At 35.0% G+C, this 19,507-nt stretch overlaps 1 protein-coding gene across 2 annotated transcripts in view; it reads left to right on the top strand.

The window, feature by feature from the left end:
* LOC139138228 (uncharacterized) overlaps positions 1 to 19,507 on the top strand; it is a 118,692-nt gene that overhangs the window by 55,818 nt on the left and 43,367 nt on the right. For both annotated transcript variants that reach the window (XR_011553561.1, XM_070706511.1), the window contains exons 6-7: positions 1,735 to 1,852; positions 16,865 to 17,049. Coding sequence is in view for 1 of the 2 variants with exons in the window: in XM_070706511.1 (XP_070562612.1) it covers positions 1,735 to 1,852; positions 16,865 to 17,049 (303 nt within the window). In the remaining variant the exon portion in view is untranslated. The remainder of the gene's footprint in view (positions 1 to 1,734; positions 1,853 to 16,864; positions 17,050 to 19,507) is intronic.

Genomic DNA, 19,507 nt, shown 5'->3' with positions numbered 1-19,507 from the left:
CTTGACTACTGGCCATGGATGGATAATTTGCCCTCCTGAAGTCGGGCAAATTGTCACCTGCGCTTGGGCACATAAAACCATGTATTAAAGGGACAAAGTCTGCCATTTTTCATGAATTTTGTTTGATACGAGATTCTACTTATTGTTTGACATGTTGAAAGATACTGAATGAATGGGTGACCATGCATACAGTCGACTCCGGTTTTAGACATATCAAATGAAAGGAAAGCATGGCAAAAGTAAATAATGGTCATGACCATTAATTTATTTTTGTGATAGTTTTTTTTTTGGGGGGGGGCTTTGGTTGGAGGGGGTTGGGGTTTCAAACACATTTAGTTTACACATATAATCATTGTTTCATGTTTGATTTTTTGAAACTCTGGATAATGTCTGTCCACCTATAGGTGGACATGAAACACACTTTTTATCAGTCTGTCAGAAATACAAAGTCCAAAGAAAGTACTTTTTCAGTAAAATCAATTTCCCAAACGACGATACTGAAAATCAGCTTATTTCTCTACTAACAAAACAAGAGTTATCTTTTAATGAACAACTTGCTGATTATATTTTTACTTTATATAAACAAAGAAATACCTAGTTATATTTATTATTAGCTACTATTATTATACTGTAATACTTTATCTTTATTGAAGAAAATTTTAACTTATTTTTGTATCACACTTTTATTGCCACAAATGTGATGTAAATCCTATATTTACAAGCAAGCAATAAAAATATTATTATTATATTATAGGTATCCAAGAAGTTGCCATGTTTACAAAACGATTGTCTGAGTTACCTTGCTCAATTAACGTTAGTGCAAGGACATTGCTCTGTAAGGTGAACTGAATGCAAATTAAAGAGGTTAACAGTGTTCTCCGTAGGATGTTTTTACAAGAGGGCGAAGATTTGGTGTGAAGCATTTACATGTACATACCCTTGGAGCTTTTGAAAAATAGAGATTAAAATGGTATCATTGGTGGCCCTTGGAGAGTATTTTTTTTCAGATTTTTTTCATATAAAAAACTCAACAGAACAGAAATCTGAGACAGTAATCCAAAACTTATATTCCAGTGTTTTTTGAGTTGTTGCTGGTTTCAAGGCCATTCTGTAATACATGGTATGTTTAACTCAGGTTGATTGCTAACTCCTCTTCTCCATGAGATTGCTAGCTTGGCTGCAGCCATCTTTGATCGCAGCCTTATAAAACACACCCTTATCACTCTATTTATGTTTTGACATCTCCTATTTGCCCATGTCAGTGTATGTGCTTAAATTGACCATTGAAAGCTGTCAAAGGCAGCTACAAATTCCTTTTATTGGGCCGACTTCTGAACTTCTCTCACAATATTACAGAGACTGAAGCCCTACCTCTTTGTTGCTTTTCAAAGGTGTGAAATACTTTTAACTAGTCATTAGATCAAGCAAGCTTTTGGAAAGGTGCAGAAGCCAACTGGACTGGGCAAACGTCGGAACATACACATCTCACATTTTTTACTGTCTACATACTCAAATACACACAACAAGCGACAACTGAAATTTATTATACAATGACCAGGGGGGCCACAGGAGCTATCCCAATATTTGGCTATCATTGTTTTGGATGGTTCCTTTAATGTAGATACAATATTACCAGTATTGTTTGTAACTTAGATGGCTAAGACTTTCAAATATATTGTTATGCTTAGTTTGCTTGTAAGTAAATAACATGTTTGATTATTTTTCTGTTTGTAGCTAAACCTGATGCAAAGCTACATTGCACATGTTCAAATCATCAAGAAATATTTTGCTCTTGGAATGAAACTTTCTCAAACCTTCAGCTGATCAAGTCCCGTTTCTCTTGGAGGCTTATGTGAGTAGATGGTTTCACTTCTTGTTTCAAAATCAGCTCATACAATATTATTAAAACAGATTACAGAAAGTCATGTTACATTACAGGTCGAAACGATAAAATATTTGTGAAACAGATGTTTCAACTTCATAGGCAAAATTTTGTGTCACTTTGAGTAGCTCAAAATTAAAAATAGCATCAATAACCGCAAGAAGACGTCAATGACCACTCCGTAACAGTCAGGGTTTGACATTCACGCTGGCCCACTATCCTGAGTCCAGCAATTTACTTTAACCCTTTCACCACCATGGTTTGTCCCAAATCCATTGTTTTCTATGGTAAAGTTGGACCTGTATACAGGGAACTGGGGGTGAAAGGGTTAAGGATCAGTAAAATGCTTTTGTTGGTAGCCCGACAAGATAGTAATTATTTGTCAGTTTTTAACAACAAACAGGGCTCAAAATACTTTTTTATCTCACAGCCGTCATTTTTATTGCAGTCATCATGACTCTAGCATACCCAGTAGCCAAGAAATAATCAAACTAGGCTGCTATGGGCATTATACTCAAGCTGACCAACATACCAATCAGGAAGCACAAGAAGTCAATGATCCAGTTGGAGTTTATGCATCTTGGGTCTTCATGTCAGTAGATATTGACAAAAACAATTCCTTCACTCCCATGAATCCGGCTGCTGTTCCTATGGGTTTACCGTCTACATGTACCTCTGTTGATGGGTCAAGCTCCCTCCTTTCCAGACTTCTTGCTGGTATGGTCAGTTGTTCTGTCAAGCACTGGAAATGACCCCTTGACATGGGTTGCCTGGACTTGACTGCTCTATCTTGCTGTCATACCTATTGCAGATGGCGGCAGCATTTAAAATAGGGTCACAGCAACTACTGGTACCTCTATCTCTGTTATGTGGAGTTTGGCTTTAGCATTGTCAAGTTGCTGTAAAAATTAGACCAAGCTTTCTTTTGTATCTGGTGAAGAGATGTCAATCTTACAGCCTACACTCCACTTTGCTGAGGTTGATGCCACTGCTGCTGGGGTGGCCTCCTCCTCTTCCTCACTTGTATCATGGTTTCAGAGCCAGCAATGTTGATTGCCCTTATTTGATGCATGTGCTAAGGTGTCCTCTAGTTCTGGTGATGCTGTTAACTTGCTAGATGGGTTTGCATAAAAGTTTCCTGGACGTTTCACCATAGGTGCTTCCCCCTTGGTCACTCTGTCATCTCTGGTGTTAATGACAGCTCCCTCCACATGAGTCAGGTCAGGACAGGTCTTCAAGTGGATGTCCCAACATATTTTGTAGAATTTAGCATTTGTCAAGGCCACTGCTCTCCTTCGGCAATTGGTGGGTGTAATCTGCATAATTAGTGAATTTCAGCAGTCTGATATAGATCAAGAACAAGTGCTTATACTGAGCACCATATTAGAGCTCTATAAGGAGATGGAAGTAGTGGGATGTTCCAAACCTCAATTATTGTTGTTGATATGCCTTTTGCCAATTTTTCTCAGGTGTACAGGAGATATATGATCTAGTATGGCCATTTGGCAGTCACTTGGTTTTAATTCTGTCTGTCCACAGTCATACTGAGAAATCATAGTAACGATAGGTCTAAACTGATTTTAATAAAATTCGGCACAAGGGCATCGTACCAAGAAGTACAAATTATGTGATACCATTCCATAGAGCTGCCTGTTGGCCATTTTGTTTTAATTTTTTAGCTCCCATATATGCATATGTATATATGCAAATAGGAGGTATTCGTATAAGGTGGGAAAATGGTTGTCTGTATGTATGTATGTATGTATGTATGTATGTATGTATGTCCGTCCATATCAAAAACTCCTAAACTGCAGCACCTACTGTCTTAGTATTTGGTGGACAGTTGCACCTAGGGGTGGAGATGTGAATTTGTTCAAATGAACATGCCAGTGCCAAAAATATGCAAATGAGGGGAAAAAAGGAAAAATCCTGCAAATGGCTAAAACTCAGTATGCATTGGTCAAATGTGGTTGAAACTTAGTATGCAGATTCCTTTAGGTATTCTTCATTATGTGTGCAAAAATTGTGGTGAAATTTGCATGTTTGTATTTTTTGCTCACGTGTTCACACACGTGAGCATATGGTTTAGCAATGTCTGTGTGTGTGTGTCTGTGTGTCTGTGTGTCTGTGTGTCCGTGTGTCTGTATCCCCATTATCTCAAAAACGGCTGAACGTATTTCAGTCAAATTTGGTAGACATCTTCAGAATTCAAATGGCTAGAACTGAAAAGGTTTTGGTGGGCGTGGCTTGCATATTAATGAAGTTATCACAGTTTTAATTTTTCTGATACATGGTAGTCTATGGGAAGCCGGTATCTGTGGTTTGAGGGCGCTATCCCCACGTTACACTCTGGCTAACGATGCTGAAGTTAGACTCGGTTTCGGATTCGGTTTCGGATTCAGTTTCGGATTCGGTTTCGGATTCGAGTGACTGAAAGAAATTTATATTTTCAGCCGATTTAGTTATACTGTGGAATACTTTATTTTCACTTGGAATTTATTTTCATTACTTTCGCCGGACATGTTTTTCTGCTACAATAAAATCCAATCAGACTAGGCAAAGTGAAAATAAGACAGTGAAACATTGAAAATCTGTTTTCAGCTAATATAAATTTCAGTGAAAATAAAATAGTCTTCAGTACTTTCGTATGAAAAGATAAATACTTGTCGTCAAGAACAAGTTTTTACTGGATTACCTACCGGCATATGTAGTATATATTTTAAAGCATAAATTGGGTGCATATGTTCACAATCAAAATGGTTGAAAAATAGAAATTACAGAAAACTTCGAAGCACTTTAATTTGAAATTGAAAGGAAGTGTCGAGCAAGGACAATGACATTTACAAAAACATTTATACTTTAATTTGTTTATACGTCACAATGTGTGTCACATGGTATAATAGTCCAGTCAATCTACGAGATTTTGGCACCTAACCCACCACAAATTGCAACAGAATTTTTTTCTTCAGAATGTATTTTAGAGAGGTACCCAGAACAACATATTAAAAGTTTACTCGAATCCACCTTGGGGAAATATGCCCAATTTGCATAAATCAAATATGGCGGCCAACCATCGGACAAAATAACATAATTGGCCATATATCACATGTTAAACAAGCTATTTCAGTGATTTCAACATCTGACACTAGTAATTTGGCTCGGGGAATCATTTTGGAGGTATAATGTTTCATATAGGCACTTCACTAATTTGCATAATTCCAATATGGCGGCCAACATTCCTACAAAATACATTTTTGGTCATATACCATGTATTAAACAAGCAATTTCAGTGATTTCAAAGTTAAAGGTATATTTCTATGGCATGAACAAACGATTTTCGAGATGCAGTAATTTGCATGGGCACTTTATTAATTTGCATAAATCCAATATGGTGGCCAACATTCCTACAAAGGACATTGTTGGTCATATACCACGTATTAACCCTTTGAGCGCTGGTCTATTTTTGTTAACTATATAAAATGTACCACTGTCATTTTACCAGCTATTTTGCCAACATTTTGATAAAGAAATGTAGCTGATGAAAAATGATATCCGTTTGGTCAAAAATTATGAAAAAAACGCACAGAAAAGTTAACAGAAATTGGTAAAATATTGCATAAAATTTTGGTCCAAAAAGTACAGCAGTCAAAGGGTTAAACAAGCTATTTCTGTGATTTCAAAGTTAAAAGTGTATTTCTTTGGCATAGACAAAAGATTTTCAAGATGCAATGATTTGCATAGGTACTCCCTAATTTGCATAAATCAAAAAGGGTGGCCAACATACCTACAAGAGACATTTTTCACGTATTAACCCTTTGAGCGCCTGTCTATTTTTGTCAACTTTATAAAATGTACTACAGTCACTGTTTCTGCTATTTGCCAAAATTTTGATAAAAAATCAAAAATGATATCCATTTGGTCCAAAATTATGAAAAAAAACGTACAGAAAATTTCACAGAAATTGGTAAAAATATTGCATTAAAATTTTGAAGTAAAAATTACAGCAGTCAAAGGGTTAAACAAGCTGTTTCTATGATTTCAAAGTTATAAGTGTATTGCATTTGCATGGAAAAACGATTTTTGACTTGCAATGATTTGCGTTTGCACTTTGTTAATTTGCATGAATCCAATAGGGCGGCCAATATACCTACAAAAGACATTTTCTGTCATATATCATGTATTAAACAATCTATTTCAGCCGTTTTGAAGTTTAAAGAAATTTCTTGAGCATAAAGTATCACCTTTTGCGGTTCAATGTTTTTAAAAGACACTTTGATAACAAATATGGCTACCAAATTAATACCCAAATAGCTTCTAATATAAATAGGGTTCTGGTAGAGTTTTTAGCAATAGGAGTATCAAGAAAAAAACTGTTAAGAAGATACTGCACCCAACAAAGCGTATCGTGCTCCAAACGAAAATTGCAAATATTCATCCAATTTTGATTAATTTGTTAACCCAAGTTTAAAAAATTGGTCAGGTCCACCTTTTAGCTTGGCAAGCAGTGGTAAGTTGCACGATATAGAAGTGTTGATGTATATAAATGTATTCACCCGATTTCCTGCTTCCCTTTTATCCCAATTTCAAGATTTCCAAAGCATTTAACTCCAGTCTGGCTAGGTCAAACTTTCTGAAATTTTCACATCATATTCTTTATATGCTATATAACAAAACAACTATTTTGTTTTGCCATAAAATTCTTACATTTTGAATAAGAGGCATTTTTATTTTGCTAATCATGAATCTAAGAACTTTTTTGAATGTCAGTCTTTCAACTCATGCCATATTAGAATGAGGATAGATAATGAAAAATAAAATTGTCGTTTTTTTCTACATATACTCTTGTTTCAAGTGAAGTATTACATTTTACAAAGTACTAGTTTCTATGGGTTTCTTTGTCATCTTAGACAAGAAATATTCCTTTAAAAAAACTGTGTTGGCAACGCGCAGCTCCATCTTATGTCCTGGAACATTTATTTTTTAAAATGTGGAAAATATACTATAAATTTACTTACAATAACGATCCATTTAAGAATAAAAGTTTATTTTACTAGGTGTCTATGATACCTGAATTTGTTAACATGCCCCATTAACATATTGTATTTTGAAATGAGTGTTAAAGTGAATTTGGTAAAATTACATATCTGACTTCCGAACTGATTAAAATACGTATATGTTGATGTGCTTTTACTATTGAGGTGTAAGAGAGTCATGCAAATTAAATTATTTTGTGATTTTTCTATATATGACAACCGTTAATGATTGTTAGTCATATAATAATAATCTCTCTCTCTGAATATAACATTATATTCTTCTGTGTACAGCATTATTTGTGATTTTTATAGATGTTTTATAGTCTACAGTGTCAAAACATGTAATTTAATGTATACTATATTTAAAAAGTCGTGTACAAAATGCTTAGTTTTTAATTTAGACTGAGCCCCCTTTTTATAGACGAGTGCATCTTTGTACATCCCCCAAGATGATAGGCAAGAATTCATCACATATAACAGCAAAAATACAATAAAAATAAACACAACAAAAATAATAATAAAAATGCAGAAACAAAAAATATAGTGTGATCAAAAATAACAAATAACACAATACAAACAAATTAAAACTTAGCGCTGTTGCCAAACAATGTCAGACTCTTAAAAACTTGATCAACACGCAAACTCACAAACATTGAAAACTGCATGCTTAGCGAAGGTTTAACATTAATTCAAACAACTCATCAGCCCAACAGAATCCAACTGTTACACGATACAAACATGTACATCTGGAAAAATGACACTTGGAAAAACGACTCCTGGTGTACTTGTTTGTATTGTGCAATAGTTGGATTATGTGTTTGGATTAATTATAAGCCTTTGCTAAAGCATGCAGTATTCAGTTTTTATGAGTTTGCGTGTCCTAAGTTTTTATAAATTTGACATTGTTTGCAATAGTGCTAAGTTTTAATTTGTGCGTATCATGGCATTTTTTTCATTTGGTCATATCATTTTTTTTTGTTTTTATAGCTTTGTTGTGTTTATTGTATTTTTGCTGTTAAGTGTAATGACTTCTTGCTTATCATCAAGGGGGGGTGTGTCTTATAAAGATGCGCCCATCGATAAGAAAGGGGTTCAATCTAAATTAAAAACTTAAGATGTTGAACACGTCTTTTTTAACAGTAAACATTAGAGATTACATTTTTTGACACTGTACAGTGTTAAACACCCATACGAATTACAAAAATGCCGTACACAGATGAACCCAATGTTATCACCAGAAAGAGAATATATTATTTAGAAGACTAACAATCATTAACAGTCGTCATATATAGAAAAATCAAAATTTTAAAAATAAATGTCCAAGGACAACAGTTTCTTCTCGATAGATTTCTAGTGCTAAAACCTATATCAAACCCTTATTTATATTAGAAGCTATAAAGAAATGGGCATTAATATGGCAGCCATATTTAATTTATGCAAATTATCAAAGGGACTTTGTGAAAATTGAACAACTGAAAGTGTTTCTTCATGTACAAGAAAAATATTAAAACTTTAAAATCACTGAAATAGCTTGTTTAATGTGTGGTATATGACCGACAATGTCCTTTGTAGGAATGTTGGCCACCATATTGGATTTATGCAAATTAATAAAGTGCCCATGCAAATTATTGCATCTCGAAAATCGTTTGTTCATGCCATAGAAATATACCTTTAACTTTGAAATCACTGAAATTGCTTGTTTAATACATGGTATATGACCAAAAATGTATTTTGTAGGAATGCTGGCCGCCATATTGGAATTATGCAAATTAGTGAAGTGCCTATATGAAACATTATACCTCCAAAATGATTCCCCGAGCCAAATTACTAGTGTCAGATGTTGAAATCACTGAAATAGCTTGTTTAACATGTGATATATGGCCAATTATGTTATTTTGTCCGATGGTTGGCCGCCATATTTGATTTATGCAAATTAGGCATATTTCCCCAAGGTGGATTCGAGTAAACTTTTAATATGTTGTTCTGGGTACCTCTCTAAAATGCATTCTGAAGAAAAAAATTCTGTTGCAATTTGTGGTGGGTCTAACCCTATTTTGACTGGACTATAATGTTAATGTGCTGTATTACTTTGCTGTTTTTGTTGATATTGTTCTGCGTAGGTTTCATTTTGAATGTACCATACCAAACCTGGACTAAACTATCAGTTAATATGTTGTATAATAAAGATTGCATTGAATGCTTTTCTTTGTATTGTGCGAAGTACTGTTAGCTTGAATAGTCTAAACTGCATAATACCCATAATTGCTCATGAGTTGAAACTTTTGACTAATTTTCCAGCAGTTTTGTTTGGTGTATTCATGCACTACAGTTTGTTGCTCTACTGCCTAAAGTTTTTTGTATTGTAAACTGTATAAATTATGATTATGTGCGAAACATTTATGTCATGAAATATATACTACATGTGCAGTAAGGTGATCTTGTTAGAATATCTCCTTGTGTATATCAGTAGTTATCATATTTTCGAAAAAATAATAACATAAGCTGGAAATATAAAACTATTCTCAGTTATTCGAATCCGAAACCGAATCCGAAACTGAATCCGAAACCGAATCCGAAACTGAGTCTAACTTCAGCATCGTCTCTGGCTAGACGATGCTGAAATTAGACTCGGTTTCGGATTCGGTTTCGGATTCAGTTTCGGATTCGGTTTTGGATTCTAGAGACTGAAAGAAATTTTATATTTTCAGCCAATTGTTACACTGTGGAATACTGGATTTTCCTTACTTTCCCTGGACCCTTTTTTCAGCTAAAATAATATCTAATCACACTAAACAAAGTGAAAATAAGTATATAGGGATAACTTAGCAATACAAATTTTTTGACAAAATGTCATGTGATCTCGATGACCTTTGACCTTAAATATGAGTATATGTCCATAACTCAGTAACCACAAGTGCTACACCCTTCATATTTGGTATGATGGGAGACCTTATGACATCACATCCTGTACCTCATTAATTATGTGCATATCTAATTCTGAGCCAGTCAATAGAGCTAGAGGTCTGATTTTTGGTATATAGGGATAACTTAGCAATACCATTTTTTTGACAAAATGTCATGTGACCTTGATGACCTTTGACCTCAAATATACATATATGGCCATAACTAAGTAACCACAAGTGCTACACCCTTCTTATTTGGTATGATGGGAGACCTTATGACATCACATCCTGTACCTTATTAATTATGTGCATATCTAATTCTGAGCCAGCAAATAGAGCTAGAGGTCTGATTTTTGGTATATAGGTATAACTTAGCAATACAATTTTTTTGACAAAATGTCATGTGACCCCAATGACCTTTGACCTCAAATATACATATATGGCCATAAGGGACGGACCATTAGATCTTGGGAGGGGAGGTGGTCAAAAACAGAAAAAAAAAATTTTCAGAGCAGAGAGTTAGGAAAAAAAAAATCTTCAAACTAGTTTGCAAAATAAAAAAAAAATAAATAAGAAGACAAAGGCGTAAAAAAAAAATCTGCAAAAGTCTTTAAAATTTTGAATTTTCTGTAAATTTTAACGACAAAAGCAACTTTCTGCCTCCCGGCACATTTTTAATTTTAATTTATACATTTAGAGTGACTGTATCCCTTATACTGGAAGTTGTGATTATCTTATCTTTTCAGGACTTTTGTATTCTGATCACTTGAAAATTATGAAATTATAGAGCCTGTTTTCTACTTTTTTCCTGCGTACAAACCAAGCAGGTACAGTAGGTAAAACATTGAAACTATGATATGGTTGTCAAGACAGAAAGTTGTATTTGCCTTTTAAGATCAAGGTAAACAGATGCAGGCCACATCAGTTTCATTTTTTTCACAGCATTTTATTGCAATGATGAATGCAAGAATGGGTGAACAAGTAGAAACACGTCAATAATGATAAAACAACATATCAAGTCATTGTGTATTATTTTGCTTTTAAAAAGGCATTTTCAATTCTTTTTTCTCAAAAAACAGCCTCAAAAAACAACAGCAACATATGTTTTAACATTCAACAATACACTACGTAGAATGCCATCTATCCAACAAATCCCAACACAAAAACACAAAAGGGTTGAACTTTGAAAGTTTCTCGATAGCAAATACTAAATAAATCTGCATGAATAATCGTTTTTGTGTAGCAAATTTCAAAGAAATTGGACAAGCCCTTTCAGAGAATACAGATTTTTTGACCATGAATGGCATAAATTGCCCTAAAAAGACAAATATTGAAATTTCAACACATCTATACACATCCAATCAATTTGGGAATGCTGCTACAGAGAAATAGATGTTTTGATCAAAAAAGGGCAACAATTGCTCTAAAAACACAAATATGCAAATTTAACTATATTATTTAGCTTATTTTAGCTTCTCAGCTTGTCAAAATCAATTGTAAATCATGAGATATGCACGATGTTTGGTGGGGTGAATGTAGGCATTTCACCACGCAGTAGAAAGGAAAGCCAGGAAACCAAAATAGTCAATTTTCAAAACTATAGGAAGCTACTGAGGAGCAAGAAGACCGTGTTTCAGAAGAAGATGTGTAATCCGAAAAAAATGCTCCCAAAGTGCCACCAAATAACACCATTTTTATCTCTATTTTTCAAAAGCTCCAAAAGCAGGAGGGGGGACACCCCCCTCCTGACCTCCCCCCGCAAAAATACTCCCCAAGTGCCACCAAATAACACCATTTTAATCTCTATTTTTCAAAAGCTCCAACGGCAGGAGGGGGACACCCCCTCCTGACCACCCCCCGCAAAAATACTCCTCAAGTGCCACCAAATAACACCATTTTAATCTCTATTTTTCAAAAGCTCCAACGGCAGGAGGGGGACACCCCCTCCTGACCTCCCCCCGCAAAAATACTCCCCAAGTGCCACCAAATAACACCATTTTAATCTCTATTCTTCAAAAGCTCCAACAGCAGCAGGGGGACACCCCTCTCCTGACCTCCCCCCCCCCCCGTGACCGCTTGCGTGGTCGCTTGTGGTGCTTGGCACCACATCTTTGCCCTCTTTATCTTCAGATAGCCACGAACTAAAAAAAAATCATAAATCTGAAAATTTACTCTGAAAAAAAAAATTTGCACAGCTAATCTCAATTGGAAAAAAAAAATTTCAGAAATTTACAATAGTAAAAAAAAAATTTTCACAATTTCATTGTGACCACCCCCCCCTCCCAAGGTCTAATGGTCCATCCCTAACTAAGTAACCCCAAGTGCTACACCCTTCATATTTGGTATGATGGGAGACCTTATGACACCACATCCTGTACCTCATTAATTATGCGCATATCTAATTCTGAGCCAGCCAATAGAGCTAGAGGTCTGATTTTTGGTATATAGGAATAACTTAGCAATACAATTTTTTTGACAAAATGTCATGTGACCTTGATGACCTTTGACCTCAAATATACATATATGGCCATAACTAAGTAACCCCAAGTGCTACACCCTTCATATTTGGTATGATGGGAGACCTTATGACATCACATCCTGTACCTAATTATTTATGCACATATCTAATTCTGAGCCAGCCAATAGAGCTAGAGGTCTGATTTTTGGTATATAGGGATAACTTAGCAACACAATTTAACTTGATTTTAGTCATTGAAACTTGCTATATACATCAAAGATACTGTGATATAACATTATTGAAAGTCAAAAGACATTTTTACTTCAGCCAATTCCTAATTTGCATATTAAATGAATTTTCATACTTAGGGATATTCATCTGAATTGACTTGATCAAAATTGATGTAACTTGCTATGTACATTTCAGACACTGTAATACAATATTATTGAAAGTCATTAATCATTTTCTCTTCAGCAAATTCCTAATTTGCATGTTTAATGAACTTTCCTAATTAGAGATATATATCTGAATTGACTTGACCAAAGTTGACAAAACTTGCTACATATATTGCAGATACCATGATACAACATTATTGACAATCATTAAGCATTTTTACTTAAGTCAATTCCTAATTTACATATTTAATGAACTTTGCTTATTAGGGATATATACTGGGATTTACTTGATCAAAGTTGGCAAAACATGACAACATTGATGATTATATCTGGTTAAAACAATATCGAAAGTCATTTCACATTTTCATGTCAGCTAATTTACAATTTGCATATCTAATGAGCTTTCACAGCTCGGCATATATGGCTTGAAGGACTTGGCCAACGGTAATTACACTTGCTATGTAAATGACAGCAGTCAAAGAACTTTAATATTTTTATTTCAGCTAATTACATATTTGTATACTTCATGACCTTTGAGAATTAATCAGCGGTGATTATTGTTCATTATGTTGATCATAATACTTTCAATGAAGTTGCAAACATGTGGCAAAGGTTCAAATTTACACATAACTGTATGAAACACGTGAGCATTTTCAGTTCATATCTGGTTAGGGTATTTTTTCTGTTTTTAGTAAAAAAGTCTTGTTCTGTGAAATCACTTGTCTGATTGCTCTGAAAGTTAATATTCACGTTCCTCTGGATGACCTCAGTCATGCTTGTACAAATTGTATTGATATTGTCATATTTGTAATTTTGGGGCAATTTTCCCAATTTTTGATAAAACAAATTTTTATCCAAAAATTACTGATTTGATAGCTTTAATATTTGCTATACAGGGATGTAAGATTAATGACGATATAATGTATTGAAGTTACGTTGAAACTGGCAATTTTTTTATTTTTGGGGCAATTTTCGTCTTTTATGGTCAAAAAATTTTTCTCCTCAAACTATTGATCTGATAACTTTGATATCTAGTGTACAGGTTCCTAGGGTTTATGTCAATAAGATATATTGAAAGTAGGATGAAATCTGCAATTTTTTATTTTGGGGGCAATATTTCTCTTTTTTGGTCAAAAAATTTGTTTCTCAAAATTTACCAGTCATATTGCCTTGATATTTAGTAAACAGGTTCTTAGGGTTTTTGATATATTATAATTAGGTTGAAATCCGGAATTCAGAATTTTTGGGGCAACTTTAAATTTGCGAAACTGTCGATTATACTGGGATATATTTCATTTTGTATTTTTAAGATTTTTTGCATGAAAATTGTACCATTTTTTAGCTCCCTTTTGGGGTAATTTTAGACCTAATGGAACCAAGAGTATATAATGTGGTGCTTTAGTAAGCATTTGATATGGTAAACTGTATTCGGTGTTAAAACATAGCTGTGGTGATATTAGCAAGTTTGGTTTCCAACAAATATAAATTTTTTTCGATGTTTAAGAGTGAGGGAGGGGGTGGGGGTTCCTGGCAGATTTTGAAAAAAATTTCAAATAAATGTCAATAAAAAAATCAGCCAGAGAAGGTTTGACAGAAAGAAAAGGTTGGAGAGTGGGGAAAAAAGAATGTACAATGGATTGGATAAAAAAGATAATGTATCTCATCAATCTTCCAGACACCCATTCTTTATCCAATGGTCCACCCCCGATGTATTTTTGCTTGCAATTAACCATGCAATGTATTTTAGTTTAAGATGTCAAGTTAGGTATTAAAGGATTTGAAAGGAAAAGTCAAGGTCACCACACACAAACAACTTTCCCCATAGAGCCCTATGGCTGTATAACTTTTCGCCGAGGCTGCTGGGTAAATTTGGTGCTCATGCGCACATGGCTGACGACCTGAGTTGACCCAGCAAATATCCAGCGAATTTCAAAATCACTTACGTAAACAATGACTAGCGACGGTAAAACATTTCGCTTTGTCCCATTGATAAGGGCGACATTTTTTATTTTTGTATTTCTCATCTCCCGACCGACTGTAAATTTCAGCTCCGACATGAAAATAAAAAAACTTTTTATTTGCGCCACCTTTGAGGCGATCATCCAAGCAACAGCACCACCATCATCAAACTGTGAGATTGCAGGGACTCAGACTGAAAGGACAGAGAGCACAGAACACTGAAGTGAAAGACAAGAAATTGCAGTGACTGAATGGACAGAACATTGAACTGAAACAAGTACACGTTTTTCTATACTTAAAAATTGTAGAGACTGAATGGACAGAACATTGAACTGAAACAAATAATTATTTTTTTTGGGTACTTTTTTTTTATTTCGAACGCCCGCTCTGCCTAAGTATTCCTCTGGAGATGAGAAACAAAAAAATAAAAGGGTCACCCAAAAGGCAATAGAGAACAAACGGAAAGACTCAACAAAAAGACTGCAGCAGTTGGATAACTACTTCCCTGCAGAGGGTCCTCGAATTGTGCAGTGTGAAACACTTTTCAGAAGCAATTTTGCTGTCGTATGCCAACGATTTGCCGTACGCGTACGTACGTACTGCCATGGGGGGGGGGGGGGTGTCGGAAAGGCCTGGACGGACGTGATCAACTTTGTGGTGGCACTGGCACACCTTCATGAGTTCATTGGCATATAAGTTGACATTTGCAGGCTTTTTTAGGTCTTGTGTGCTTTAGCATGGAGATATGCTTCTCCTCAGAGGGTCTATCACCGCTCACCTCATCCATTTTCTTGGTCAAACAGCCAATCCTATTTGTCAAAAGATGGAAAATAGGCTTTGCATAAAAAAACCGTTCCATACATTTACAGTCGCCTTCCTGACTTGGTTGTGGGCAAAAATGTTAGGTGATTTCTTCAGGTCACTGGGAAAAATAGCGGTTTCCACATGAAAAATCTCACTCATCTTTTCCAGGTCCCCTAAAAAGGACAGAAAAAATGCCCAGAAAACTTTGGAAAATCACAAATTTTTGAGAGCGATTTTCAAAGATCTGTAACTTACGAAAGAAATGACAGAATTCCACCGGGTTTTCACTGTTTACAAGGTTGTCTTTCTGTCTTGCGATTCGTGCATGTGCAGAACGATTTCAGCCAGCAGTTGATTCAGAATCGAGCGTGATTCAAAGACAAACAAAACCTGTCCACATGAACCGATGGCGGCGCTCTTCCAAAAAAATAACGTCATTGCTCATTAACCTCCCCCCCCTATAGAGAGTTATACGGCTATAGGAAAGTTGTTTGTGCCACAGGTAAATTTCTTAACTTTATCTCTTGTGTCATCATCCTTGTGTAATTGGTAACGTTTGTAAGATGCACCAGCTGTTCCGGAAGAAAACAATGTTTACTTTTCCCCGTAGGGTTTCTGAGTTTAATAATTGTATGTTGAAATCTCGCCATGTATCTGGTGTATGGGCAGAATGTAAACATTGGTTGCATGTGATGTATTTCAGTCTATGTCAAATATTGTAAATGAAAAATCAAGAACAGTTTGCTGTGTGCTTGTAAAAGATAACATATTTGTCAATACATAAAATGCCTTGCAGATTAAATGTCTTAAAAATTATCTCAGGTAGAAAAGGAAAAGAAACTAATCAAATTGCTTTAACGTATTCACCCTCAGTGCCTGTAGACCTGTACCTAACTATTTTATCATTACATTCAGCTGTTTGTTATATCTTTATCACTCTCCATGGGCCAAGGCACACAAGGGGGCCAATGTCATTACTCTGTGCCACTCTGTGTATGTCAGTCTGTCTGCATGTGTGTCCATGTTTCATACAATTATTGGCTTGTTTTGATAATTATATGGGAGCGAACAGTTATGTTGTCACTATTTTTGTCAGGTTGGTTCTGCCTTCCTCATACTTACCGGGACCAGTTTCATTTGCACTTGATGCAAAAACAAGGTACTTTGATATGTACCAGGGTAGTATAGCTCTAACTCTTTATGTATTCACACCAGTCACACATTCTAATTGTTACTTTACTCCAATTTAGTAGCATGTAATTAAATCTTCTAAATTTCCGAGGGAACTCTGTCATGAGCTAAATAGTGAAATATTAGTATCCTCATTTACAACTATTATCATGTATTATACTGTTCAATGTTGAAGTTGGATGCATGTATAAGTATGAGATATTTCAATTTAATCATCTTCTTGTTGTATTTTGTCACAGATATTCTAGGAAATTTCATAAGTGTGTTGATGTTGATGACAAGAAAGGAATGTTATGCATTTGCCAAACAAAAAACAGCTGTTACTTTCCAAGAGACTATGGCACTGCACATATGATGAGGTTAAAACTGAAAAATGCCCTGGGATCCAGTGTTGTCAAGCTCCTCTTTGACCCTGATTATGAAAGTAAGTACAAAACCATTTTATAGACTGGTGGTTAGTGTTTTTTACTTACTTGGAATATGTTTTACGCATAAGCAAAGACTAATTATTATTTTATTGGTAAGAATGAAATCAGTAACACAATCAGTCAGTGCTCTTACAGTAAATGAAAAGCATAGGGATCATGGCATAGGTTATCAGGTGACCGAAAATCAGATAAATATCTGTAGCAGGTTTCACCAAATTTGGTGCCATAATTTCAGTGTTATGTCACTAATTACAAAGTTCATTAACCCCTTGACTACCAAGGCCAGTGTATTCCTATGTACCAGGCCCCTTATGTAAACATTGATAAAATCTTGGGTGTGGTCATTGCATGAACACTGCTTAGAGTAAAAATTAAGTAAGTACCAATAAACCATATACCGGTATTTTCTGAATCAGCATGAAATTTCCCACTTTTTCATACATAAGTTTTGTATTTCCAGGTCACGTGACTGATCACATGACACATGTGACCAGAGTTGGCAAAGAATATGAATATTTGAAGCATAAGGACGTGTTTTGAATTCATAAAATGACTTAAATTTGAATACAGTTGCAATTTTCATGGCATTGTCTTTACATATATGTAATAATAACTACCCTTTACTTTATTTATAGACGTACATATTTAAGATTTTTCTCACAAAATGCAGAGTAAATGAACCACAAACAGCAGCATCTGACATGATTCTGTATTTGAAAATCAACACATTTTACATTTGTAAACACCTACTTTATGTCTTCCTTGCAGAAACATGCATCTGAAATGGTTATGATTTATCAAAAAATAATTCACAATATTTAAAAATACATTTTAGGGAACAACATATCACATGACCAAACACTCGGGCTCAGTGAGTGACGTATTGGACTCGCCTTCGGCTCGTCCAATACGGCACTCACTGAGCCCTCGTCCATACAGGGCCGTATTTTGTGAATAACCCTATATTACAAAAATTTATTAAATATGCAAAGGAGCAGTTAATTGACATGACACTCACAGTATCATCATAATGTTCTGAGATTGTCATAAGTGAAAAGTTTCATGAAATCTTATTCAGTATTTCTTGATATATGTCGACACTGTCATTACTGTCTTAATTGCATACCATTTTATAAAAATAGATGATGTTTCATAACTTCTTTAATATGCAAACCACACTAACCAAAATCTAATCAGTTCTTGCCATAAGCACATGGTGCCAGTCCAGGAAATCTGACTTGAATCCGTTTGGGTGTTCTTGAGTTATCGTTTAAACAAACAAACACACACAGTCACACACACACACAGATACACGGACGCTTGAACTAAAAATTAAATGGCTTACAAATGATTGAGTTTCTCTCTGGTGGCAGCTGTTGTGGTATTTTGAACGTAGTTGAATAATATAAATTTATCAACATTTGACATGTTCCTGTGAGAAAATGTCTTGAGTTACACAAATTGTTACATGTAAACTGAGCAGTAGGGACACATTTAATTCAAAACACTTTGAAATTCAAGGTTTTTACACGTCGGGGCATTATAGATTGAGCTCTTTGCAACCATGTGTCCACGCAGATATCTATAACATGCCTTGGCCAATTTCTTTGAAACTTGTTACAATGATAATACATACTGGCATACATATGCATGTCAATAGGTCAGACCCGGAATTCTAATTGACCAGGGTAGAAACAAACCCATGTGCGCAAATGCGCAGAGACATACATGTATTCCGTACATGTTTGTACGTACACATGTAGGTTTGTTTGTACCGCCATCACATGATCTCTTTGGCGTACTGAGTCTGTAGAATGCAATTGTGTCCTTTTTATTCAGGAATAGAACGATTGTTTTGGGTGTGGCATGCATAATTGGTGCTAATTTGCGTAATTATTGATTTAGGGGAAAAGGGATGCTTCCAGAGAGACTGCGCCTGATTTAATGAAACGTTACACAGATGTTGGTAACACAGTAGTCTAATTATGCATAAAGACATATGGCAGTATTTTGCCAATTAATTGCTAATTTGCTTATTTAATGATTTTTCATAATTAAGGTGATATATCAAGAAATACTGACTTACAGTTGATGCTACTTGGTGCTGATGTTGGTAAACCTTGCTGTAATAGTGTGCAAATATATTTAGAAATATCATGTAAATTAATTAATTACTAATTTGCTACTAATTTGCATGTTTGATTAATTTTTGTAATTAGCGTGGTAATTTTCTGGAAACACCAGAGCAAATTTGATGAAAATAAGTAGAGATGTTGGTCACACAGAGGTCTTATAGTGCACAAAGACATATGGCAGTATTGTACCAATTTGCTAATTTGCAGATGTAATGAATTCTCATAATTAAAATGATATGTCAAGAAATACTGACTCAAAGTTGATGAAACTTTATGAAGATGTTGATATACCAGAGCTGTAATTGTGTGAGCATACATA

The sequence above is a fragment of the Ptychodera flava genome, chromosome 8, assembly GCF_041260155.1.
Source record: "Ptychodera flava strain L36383 chromosome 8, AS_Pfla_20210202, whole genome shotgun sequence".
In the NCBI taxonomy this organism is placed as follows: domain Eukaryota; kingdom Metazoa; phylum Hemichordata; class Enteropneusta; family Ptychoderidae; genus Ptychodera; species Ptychodera flava.
The sequence above is the reverse complement of the archived record's forward strand: the minus strand, read 5'-3'. Positions and strand labels throughout refer to the sequence as shown.